Source organism: Chrysoperla carnea, chromosome 4 (assembly GCF_905475395.1).
Source record: "Chrysoperla carnea chromosome 4, inChrCarn1.1, whole genome shotgun sequence".
NCBI lineage: Eukaryota > Metazoa > Arthropoda > Insecta > Neuroptera > Chrysopidae > Chrysoperla > Chrysoperla carnea.
This window is the reverse complement of record NC_058340.1, coordinates 25406586-25418754: the sequence shown is the minus strand read 5'-3', so window position 1 is coordinate 25418754 and position 12169 is coordinate 25406586. Positions and strand designations below refer to the sequence as shown.

The following is a 12169-nucleotide window of genomic DNA, read 5'->3' as shown; positions in this document are numbered from 1 at the left end:
TATAAATGAGTTATTCATTAAATATTGGCACGTTATATTAAGGTTGCCAAAAAAATAATGTCTTCTTCCATACAATTTTTCTAAATTTTGTGAGATAAAATTAATTTAGAGAAAATATAAATGTAGTAATGAACGCCGTTTCTGAAACTAGGCTCTTAAACATACTATTAGAATAAAAATTTATCTCACAAAAATCAGTATGGTAGCCATTTTTACAAGAAAATGTGTTTTCATTCATCTTTAAAAAAGAATTAATACGTTCGTTAGCATCTGAATTAAAGCTATGGCATTTTTATCTACAGAATTTGTGTTTTAAAAATTATGTGCCATAAAAATTTTACATGAAAATTTATGTAAATCACAACAATTAAAGTCAAATAATCGAACCTAGTCATTTGTTACCTACCTTTCTCTCCTATGTACTAAAACTTATTTGAAGCCTATATTTATTTAAGCTTTTTTTTCTCTTCGTCTTTTGGTAACTTGAAATTCGTTTTGTTTATTGCGATTTACATAAATGTATTAAAACTTTTTTGGAATTTTTGTTTCAATAGAGAAAAATAGGCGATTTATATAAAAAAAAAGAAAACGTCATAGCTTTAATCGGAAATGTAAATATAGCTGCTCAATCTAAACGATTATTTGGTTTTAAGAACTAACTGGGACAATAAACACAATGTGTTTTTCTTAAATGTTTCAGCTGAAAAATTTCAAAATATTTTGTAATAATTTTGTGTTTTTTTAAATAAAATTCCTCAAAATGTTTTGTTGATTTGAAAGACTTGATTTTTCTTTTTTTTTTTTATTTAATATTATCAGTTTTGGTGCTAATTCTATGTATTCTTACAGAACTGTTGAATTGCTTATCAATAGGATGATTTAGAGTTCTTCTTACAATGAGATTTGACGCATTTTAATTTTTACCATAAAAGTTAAATTAAGGTAGAATTAAGAACGAATCACCAAGTATCGCTTTCAGACTAGCAAAACCTCTCTTCTATATATTGTAAAAATACAATATTATACTTGGTTGAACATGACTTGAAACTATTATAATTCTCAGTGGAGGAACTCTGAGCATTTTAAGATTTTTCTCTTTTAGTTTATGTTTATTTAACCCTTCAGACTGGTCGTCTTTCGTACCATAATAATTACTCTTGTGATAAGAAAAAATCTCAAGCTATTGCTCAAGCGACAGGAACGAAATTTCAAACTTGGTCTACAATACGTTTAAGTTACATATGCTTACCTTACCTTTTTTACTTTATATTTTGAGTTTAAAAAAAATTTTATTCATTATCCTGTAGAGCATGGGCACAGAGGACTTTTGGTGCTAGGGACACACTTGCGGTACCCTTTTTTGATTTATTATCTTACAGAGCATGCAATTTTGTGAAGGTATAAAAATTTTCCTTGAGGTCATTCCATTTGAAATTTGGAAAATCGTTTTAAAATAAGCGTGAGAGAATCTCTTTTCACAACCATTCTGAAGGGTTAATAAATATGAAATATGTAAATAATTTATTTAAAAGTATGATTCGTTTTTAAATGGGATTTTGACAGAACAGTTTTATGATGTCAATAACTATATTATTCTGTCAAATGATTCATCAATAAATACATTTAAAACCAATTGTTGTTCAAATATCTAATCAAAAACTATCGTCGATTAAAATACTTCCATTAATAAACATAAATATTATAAGTCTCGAACGTATTTTATATAGCCAAAATTTTTTATCGGTTACAAAAAAATATGTATTTGAGTCTCTCATAGTTAAATGGAATTGTTACAAGAAACAAATAATTCGCTTTTTATTTTATCATATATAACAAATCGAGTAAAATGTGGACATACATTTTCTGGAAATCAAAACAGAGAAAATTATTTTTGACAATTTTTCTTACTTGTACAAATCTTTTTATGTTTTTGAAGATTTTTTTGAAAATTATGTTCACAATTTACAAGTGAAGCCTATAACATAAAGTTAAATTGCGCTATGTATAAAGTATATTTTTATTAAAACTCTAAATCTTATTTCAGTAATAAAATGTTTTTGTCACCAAATAACGTTTCAAATATATTATTTTTTGCACAATTTTATTGGACTTTTCATTTATTTTAATTCGTCATGTAGGAAATTTGTATTTTTTAGATTAACTAATTTCAGTAATTGATTGGTAGAAAATTACAGTTTTATAATGTATATTAATAATCTTTAAGAACCTTCTCCTACTTTGATGAATTACCGTCCTACGTTGGATAGAAGACTGAATTAATTATAGTAACATTTTCTAAAATTTGATACAGGATGAATATTTACATTTTGCTATTACTACCAGAAAAATTTCAATTTTGTTTTCATTAGATATATATTTCTATATACAAGTCTTAAGATCTACTAAGTAAACGATTTTTTCGATTTGAAATTTCATTATTGGTACAAATACTTTAGCTGAATAACTATCGAATGCATTTTTGGACTTTATTTATCCAGAAAAATGTCATTCATCTTCAAAAGAATAGGAGAAAATTGTTAATTTTATCTTATAAATAACAAAATCGTGTAAGATAAACAGAATTTAGGAATATCTGCTGAAATCGTATTCAAGAACAATATACTTGATTTTTGGACCTTATTTATCTTGGCATTTAGAAAAGAAGAAATGTCCAAAAAGGTATGGACGTTAAAGGATGATTCACAACACCAAGGTACACATATTTCTGAGTTATTTGACTTTCAATAGTGCCGAATTAACCCATTTCTAGGCTCCTAAGCGATGTGAAAACGAGACGACGCTGTGTTAATTTGTATACCATGTATATATGAAATAAACATAGTATATTAAGTTTAGTCCCAAGTTTGTAACGCTTAAAAATAATGATGCTAGGAAAAAAATTTTGTCATAGGTGTTCATAAAATCACCTAATTAGTCCATTTCCGGTTGTCCGTCCGTCCGTCTGTGGACACGATAACTCAAAAACAAAAAAAGATATCAAGCTGAAATTTTTACAGCGTACTCAGGACAAAAAAATTGAGGTCAAGTTCGTAAATGAGCATCATAGGTCAATTGGGTCTTGGGTCCGTAGGACCCATCTTGTAAACTGATAGAGATAGAACAAAAGTTTAAATGTAAAAAATGTTCCTTATCAAAAATTAACTTTGCGTATTCCATTCAAAATTATTAATTATTCCAAAATTACAAGTATTGGTTTTTTCGATTTTTTGGAATTTTTTTAAGGGATACCCCTTTATACAAAATCGAAAAAATCGAAAAAAAAATGTTGGCTCCGATTTCGATAAAACTCTGTTTATAAGGTAATTTTGACCCATAATTTACAAAAATCGTATTTATATAACAATTAGGAAACTAGTTTCGGAGATATCGAGCCAAAATATGGGATAATGGGTGATATTTCAAAAACTATGTTTCCAATCATCAAATGAATACGATTTTTGAATTTTTTGGGTCAAAATTACCTTATATACTACGTTTCATTCAAATCAGAACCAATAAATTTTTTTCGATTTTTTGGAATTTTTTTAAGGGGTACCCCTTTACAAAAATCGAAAAAATCGAAAAAAAAATGTTGGCTCCGATTTCGATAAAACTCTGTTTATAAGGTAATTTTGACCCATAATTTACAAAAATCGTATTTATATTACGATTAGGAAACTAGTTTCGGAGATATCGAGCCAAAATATGGGATAATGGGTGATATTTCAAAAACTATGTTTCCAATCATCAAATGAATACGATTTTTGAATTTTTTGGGTCAAAATTACCTTATATACTACGTTTCATTCAAATCAGAACCAATAAATTTTTTTCGATTTTTTGGAATTTTTTTAAGGGGTACCCCTTTACAAAAATCGAAAAAATCGAAAAAAAAATGTTGGCTCCGATTTCGATAAAACTCTGTTTATAAGGTAATTTTGACCCATAATTTACAAAAATCGTATTTATATTACGATTAGGAAACTAGTTTCGGAGATATCGAGCCAAAATATGGGATAATGGGTGATATTTCAAAAACTATGTTTCCAATCATCAAATGAATACGATTTTTGAATTTTTTGGGTCAAAATTACCTTATATACTAAGTTTTATCCAAATCAGAACCAATAAATTTTTTTCGATTTTTTGTTTATGTACTTTAGTTTATGTATATGAAATATACCAAGAAATACTAAGTTTTGCCCCAAGTTTGTAACGCTTAAAAATATTGATGCTATGAACAAAATTTAGGTATAGGTGTTCATAAAATCATTAAATTAGTCCATTTTCGGTCTGTCTGTCTGTCGTCTGTCCATCTGTCATCACGATAACTAAAAAACGAAAAAACATATCAAGCTGAAATTTTTATATAATGCATCTAAGTGAGCAGTATTATATACATGTGTTCTCTCCCACTCTATGCAGGCACACAACAGAAGAACTGTTGTATAGCTGAAAAGACATCGAAGCCACGATACAAGTCTTTTTTGCAATTTCATATAACATCTATAATACCTCTTACTTAGATGCATTGCTTAACGCATGTACTTTGTCATACTCGCGATATTTATATGCCTAGATGTAAATCGAATTAGTGGTATATGTGTGATATGTATGTATGTGTAATGTGAAAGAGTAATCAACACTGCCTATACATGGTATTTCAACAATTAACTCAGTCAATTGTTTGTTTTCACTTGTTTTAGTAGTCATAAATCAGTTTGACACCCGCATGTGTGCGACCCTTCTCATAAAAATTTGCCTTCCATTTTATTTTTTTTAATCAACTTGGCGCCCACTTCTCATAAAAATGTGTCTTTCCCCTTTTTTTTTACTCCTCGTTAATCACCCGGGAACCCTGGACAGTTGCCTCTCAAGCTGCGATATTTCGTAACTTCAAACCATTTTTCTATAAAAATCATACACGTATGTAAAGTGTGTGCCTATACATAAAAATCGAATAAATAGAAGCAGTCATTCTTCAAAACTTATTCGAAATACGGTTTACAATTCTTACTATATAAGTATCAAATATGTATTTCTAAAATGTTTCATTGTTTCTCAGTAGAACCGACTAAAATTTCTTCAATGCACTACTCCCAAAATGATAAACAAAAGCATTCTATAGGTTGGGTAATTAAAAAAGCGTACACATTCAAATCACAAAATCTGTATTTAACTAAGATAATCTATAATAAAATAATTTTACAAAGATGTGAAATGTTTTTCATTTTGTAATTGACATCACAATTTAATAAAATTTACTGTAATCATTACAAATAGTTGAATAGTAGTAATAATACATACGCTTTTTAGTTTATTCAACCAACATTTACCTTATCTACCGGTAAATATTGATAACTTTCTCATTTTAAATGATAAAGATGAAGATAACTAATAGATACAGTATTTATAATAAATAGATGTTGGTTGAATAAATGAAAATCCTTAATGTTATTTCAGTGGAAATTTTATTGGAAAATTATAACAAGTAATATAATTAATTTCTTTAAAAAAAATCACTTTTTACAAAACTTCACCCTTCAATAATTTCTTGTCGAATAAGAATTCAGCAAGATCACCATGTTTACCAACCATTTTACCCAATGTGGATATTTTACCAGCAATTTCACGTTGACCTTTAAGTTGTTCGTCCAAGAACTCACCAGTTAAGTAATCAACCAAGTGATAATCGTTGTATGAATCACCTTTAGCGTTTGGTGGAGGTTGTTCACATACTTCGATTATGTTACGGATTTTACGTGTTACATGAATTTCCAATTCTAAGGCTGCTCTTAAGGCTGTTTCACCGTCTTTCCAATCGTTTTGTTGTACTACAAACTACAAAAAAAAAAAGAAGAAAATATTGGTTATTTTATTAAAGGAATGTTCTACCTAGGAAGTCAAAACAGAGAGAGAGAGAGAGAGAGAGAGAGAGAGAGAGGTTGACGTTAAACCACATCTCTAGCGATTTATAATATAATAATAAAATATAAGAGCGGTCCTCATGAGAACAACAATTTACCTAAAAGAAAAAAGTCTTCGGGTAAGAGCTGCTATTTTAAGCAGATGAAACTAAGTATTCTGTCGGTATTTCTTCCAGGATTGATGGATCCAAAATTTTGGACCCGAAAATTTTGAATTTGACTCCCTGCAGGTTTCTGCAGGGGAAAATAACATGTATGGAGGTTTCAGGATCCTCCATTAAAGCCCTACAATTGGGATCATCAGAAATCCTTTTGTTATGAAGGTGTTAGTTCAATTGACAGTGTCCTGTCAAAAGTTTCATCACCCTTCTTTAACGACCTATAATTTAGACTGAAAATTTATTAGCACTTTTATAGCTTCGCTACTTGAGTATAATCCATCTCTTGAGGGTAGTGATGTCATATTTCTTGCCAAGTAACTTGACAGCAAGTAAAGCACTGAAAACTTCTTTGCTGGAATTTTTCAAATCTAAATATTCTGTAGATATAAATAACATGATAAAATTCCGAATTTTTCAGCCCTTATCCAACTAGATTTGTTGTAACCACTTGCTTCCGTACTTTAGAAGAAGGAGGAGATAATGGAAATTGCTTCAATGTCTTTCTGCCTTTTATAGCTATGAAATGGAGGGGAGAGGTTAGATTAGGAACATCAAAATTATAAAGTACTTACACTATTGTTAATTAATTTATGAATATTGGTTGTAAGTTCGCCTCTCATCAACAAATAATTAATGATTGCAATAGCATGTTCACGTTCTTCGGTAGCAGCATCAAAGAAGAATTTACTGAAACCAGGTCGATTGACTGTATCTTTTGCGAAATGTGCTGCCATTGCCATATATGTAATAGCGGCCTTTAATTCTTCCCGAACTTGATTTCGCATTGCTTTTATACATGGGTCAACCATATCCAGCCATGCTGTTGTAAATACAGGTGGTGTAAGTGAGCCTGTCGAAAAAAATACATATTTAGTATAAAAATTGGTACAAAGGTTGAAATTCCATGTGCAATTTCTTAGAATTATTTACCAGCAGGAATTATTAAAATATGATAATTGTGAATATAAAAAAAAACAATGTATGACCTTGAAAGTTAAGTATGTGCATAAGTTAAGTAAACGATATGTTTTCAACTTCGTAACATGTTGCAATATTTATCTACGGTGTTTTTGTTTGTTTATTTATTTTTTTTTTTTTTTCAGATTTAAAAATAAAACATTGCAGAATGTATAATTATAAACGTATTATATATCTGTATCTATACCGGGTCATTAAAAAGAGGGAACTCTCAAGAATTATTTTTATACTGCAATTGTTTAAAAGGGTTACAAAGCTCTTTTCATTTTATAAAATGATTATTTTTTGTTTCAGACAGCATGTAAAAATACTATCTTTGTCAAAAAAAAAACACTCTTATCATTTTATAAAATTAAAAGGTCTTTAGTTTTAGTAAATCCAAGATGGCGGCCAACGGTTGGAAGTAATATTTACTTAATAATTTACCCTGTTAAGCACCTATGCCTTGAAAGATGCTTGATCTTAAGCTGAGCAATCACTATCTTATTTATCAACAATTTCTGAAGAAACGAGATAAATTATTGCAAGAATCTGCATTCGGAAATGTGCAAAAGATAAAATTATTAGTATTACATATGGGGTAATTTGCCTTATTGTAAAGGCAATAACAATTCATTGAGGAAATTTAGTGTCAAAATGAATTATTTTTAGCCCGAGTTAGAGAAAAGACCATTTTATTGATTGCATAGAAATATATAGATAGAGGATCTATGTGGAGTAAAACAGCGCCTCAAAGTGAATGGCTGGGAACTAAATGAGTGAAAACGTGATCTATTGTCTCTTATATAAAATATTTAAACATGGAAAGAATTTATTTGTATTCATTGGGGCTATTTTGAGTATTGGATAATAAAATTTATATGGAAGTACTCTATTGACAGTGGAAATTTATAATATTTAAGCAATTCCGTTATATTATATATTTAGGGCTCTCAAGGGAATTTATAAAAAACAAAACTAGGGGAAAACCTACAATCAAAAATATTTTAAGGCGTCATATTAGCAGATTATTCATTAGAATTTGTTTTATTTCAATGCAGAAAAATGAATCATTGATGGTGGTAAGTGCATGAGTAGTATTTAGTCATCATAAACAGATAATGTCTTTTGTTCTATCGTGTTCCATGGACTGAATTTATTCCTTATCAACTTATAACTGGTTGGAAAACAAATTTTAGTTTTAAATTACATTGTAATCAAATGATTTATTTAATTAAATATAAAATAATTTTTTTTTCATATTATTTTCACAAATTGAATTTTATTAAAAAATTATTTATATAATTATTTCGAGTAAACATATTTGTATCAAAGTTTAATTTTTTAAATTAAAAATTGATAATATTGTTATTAAGTCCTATTTGTTGATTGGATTAATAAAATATATTGATTATTACCAAAGGTTTTTTTTTGTGTGTAAGCACTTGTGTACAGGAATAAAAAACTATACTTTTTATTTGTTCTAATAAATTTTTTATGATAAATCTATTTAAAAAAAAAAATGTTTATTTAGTATCTTATCAAGTCTACTATTAAGTAGAAACGTAGAAATTAATTTAGATAATTAAGGCTTAATCAATTAAGTTAGAAAGATAACGATTTTTTTTAAGTAGCCATCTTGAATTCAGAATTGTAATTCTTAACGGTAGCCATATTGTATTTATTTATAGACTGCTATTACTGTTTACGTTTGAATATAATTGGTGTAAAATTAAAATTTATTTGTTTAATTAAAATGCTGCAAATATTATTTCTCACATACTTTTTTCTATGTTTGGGAGGCCCGGAAGTGAGGCTTTAACATTCTGCATCACTTCTGACCTTGATTTGTCAGATTATTTGCTTCTAATACAAGCAAAAGACACTCCTATCTCTAGATTATGGGTTGATTGTGCATGAAGACATGCATAGAGGACTTTTGGTTCTAGGAGCTAGAAGCTTTTTTTATTATTATCTTCTAACAGACAGTCTTTGAAAAGCTAGGTTATGGTATTAAGCCATCAGCTCAATCAAAATTATTCGTCATTTATAAAGAAGTGGGATAGATTGGCTACTGACCATAATGCTTGAGGAAATAATCATAGTACCGGTAGAGGAAGATGTGAAAGTGAAATCACATGCCAGACTTAAACGTAATGTCCCAGCTACTGCTATTACATGTTTAAGCAACACTTTTTGTATAATACCCAACTGTCTTATAAAAACAATCGAAAGATCCCGTTAAATTCAAGAATTTTTTTAAATAAAGTTCTATAAAAAAGATAAATTGTGTAAAATTCCAAAAATTTATCAATAATATTCAACTATTTTGATAACAAATCTACCCTAGTAACTAGAAATTTGATAAGAATTTAATAGGTACACAATATCGTTTCGACGAATGAAGGATATTTATTATAAAATATTTTACTTCTATTGTAATTTTTAAATGAATCAAATTATTGTAAGGTCACCGACATGATACACAAGATTTTCTTTGTCTATATACAAAATGTAATATCATAACGAATTATGCTCATATTTCATAAATTATTGCTAGATTGCAAATAATAATAGTACCTTGAATTCATACCCTAAAATTGAGTCAGACGATTCTATAGAAAACAAAATTATCAATTGAATTACGCATGAAATTCTTATCTTGTTCTCTTCCTCTAAATCACGTAGAAAGAGTTAAGACACGTTTTATCTAATCTTTATATGACCTTTTTAATTGCAATTCAAAAATATCGATCCGGTAATTTTAATCTTGAAAATAGTAAATAATATCCATTTTTAGAACTTGTTGATTTCAAAATATGTATAAAAAGAAAATATCACTTTTTGAAGAGACTATTCTGATATTCGCTTCATAAAAGAAATAATTGCCACGCCTGTGCCTTGAAATCAACATCAAATAGTTTTTACGCCCGTGTGGATAGATCTTAAAAACGTTTTAGACGGCTTTGATTAACAAAATAAAAAACTAGTAGTACATTAAATTAAGCCACGTGTTTCTTGCCTGAAAATAACATGAGATTTTATCATAGACCTGTATAGGAAATGCAATAAGTTAATTCTTGACCGCAGTGAAAGAGGTACAAAGAATCAGAAATTGTAGGCGTATAAGAGAGTCAAAGACAACTATACGCGCCTCTTTACGGCCATTAACCGTTTGGCGGCGACTTTACAGCTTTATGGTATTAGCTCTATGGATGTTACGTAGTTGTCGGCGAATTTACAATTACTTAAATGACAGTGGTTTTGGATTCTTCCTAGTCATTCAGTGTATAACATAAAAGGCCCCATACAAGCATATTCATACTAGGATTTTTTAAACCAAAAGTAAAATATTATATAATAATTCTGTTTCCCAGACTATGATGCCTTTTTTGTCATAAACTTAATGGAGACAGGCTGAGAGAACACATGATTAAATTACTGATGACCCTTGTAACTCAAAAAATCTTTAAATTGATTAATATTATAAGTTTTAAATTAATACACAAAGTAACTCATTTGTTTTACTAATCATCTACTTATATTTGTTTAAATTTTGTAATCAATTTTAATGATTCCTTGTAGAAAAAGGTTTATTTATTTAATGTGGCAATAAGAAGAAATATGTTTCGGATTTAAGTGGGTGTTAAAATCGATAGACAAATAAGATTAATTTTATCAAAAAAGATCCAAAGTCAATATGACTAGCAAAAAAAAATTCAAATAAATTCAGTTGAAGGCATGAAAATTTCTTGTTTATCTATATACAATTGAAAATTTTCATAAACTATAATGCTGTCAATTTGCCAAGTATGACAAAAAAAGTATTAAATTCTAGATCAATTTAAAATAGATATATAAGAAATGAACTGTACTTCTCAGTAAATAATTAATTAGGATGTCGCGTCAACATGGAATTTTTTTGAAATTATAAAATAAATATTCAATTATGACTAATTTGGTTTGAATACAATATTTCATACTTTAAAAAAAAGATTAAGTTGTTTTTAAAACCTTTATTGTAAATAAGGGAGAAATAAAAAAAAGTTCAAAACAAGATATAATGTTCTTACTTCTTGAAAGGAAGACATAATTAATTATGAACCACGTGATAAAAACGTGACTAAATACTTGCATTTTACGGGGAAATACAAAATAAATAAAAAATTATTGAATTCCATTTACGTTTTTAAAAATATTTAAAAAAATTTCATCATCATTACTTTGAAAAATTGCAAAATCATTGTTTATATTTTTTAATTTATTTATGCATAAATAGCTAAAATAAATTAAAATTATCATATTTTTTTACAACCATAAACAATTATTTTATTTTTTGAAAATAACCCACAGAAAAAAACAACCAGATCAAAATTAGTTTGTCTCATGTTTTTCTTTCTTTTTTTGCTCAGAATTTGTAAATTACATGAATATTTCTATGAAAATTTATACAATTTAATAAAAAAAATTTGAAACAATCACTGTTTATGTTATAAAATTATATTTTAAAATATTACGATTTGCAAATATAATAAAATAAATTAAAAACATCGTATTTTTGATAACTGATAAATATGTAAACAAGAATTGTTTTGAAATTTTGGTAAATTAATCGCGTAAATGAATAACCTCTATTCAAAGTTTTTAAAAAATTACATTCTAATCACCGTGGTTCTTATGCGTACTTTCTTAAATTACTTTCGGGAAGTTTAGTCCTATATGATTCTTATTTAAGAAATTGCCGAATATAAAAACTTCCAATAAAATGTTTGTTAAGATACCAAAATTGTAAAACAAGAAAAGAAAAATATCTTACATTTAGCCCGCTTTCCATCAGCTGCAAAAGCAACAGCACACCAAGTTGATACAAGCAAAACAAAATATAAAATTCTCATTTTGATTCTCTTTAAAAAATTTAGGTTATAGAATGAGCAAATGTTTTATACGATTCACCTTTACACACACTGGCGCAGAAGGTGATTAAATAATTATTTAAATGCTTAAAAAGTTTCACTCTTTTATATGGAATATGTTTTTGATTGGATCAAATTGTCCAATACACAAATACACGAACTCATTAATTTATAGATAAAATAATTTTTCAACCAGCTGAACAATAATCAC

At 27.8% G+C, this 12169-nt stretch overlaps 1 protein-coding gene across 1 annotated transcript; it reads right to left on the bottom strand.

The window, feature by feature from the left end:
- Nucleotides 1-5154: 5154 nt before the first annotated feature.
- LOC123298241 (ferritin subunit) lies at nt 5155-12100 on the bottom strand. The gene is made up of 3 exons (XM_044880196.1): nt 11862-12100; nt 6661-6938; nt 5155-5841 (listed from the first exon to the last, which is right to left on the bottom strand). The coding sequence occupies exons 1-3, from the start codon at nt 11938-11940 to the stop codon at nt 5527-5529; spliced, it is 672 nt and encodes a 223-aa protein (XP_044736131.1). The 5' UTR covers nt 11941-12100; the 3' UTR covers nt 5155-5526.
- Nucleotides 12101-12169: the final 69 nt, after the last annotated feature.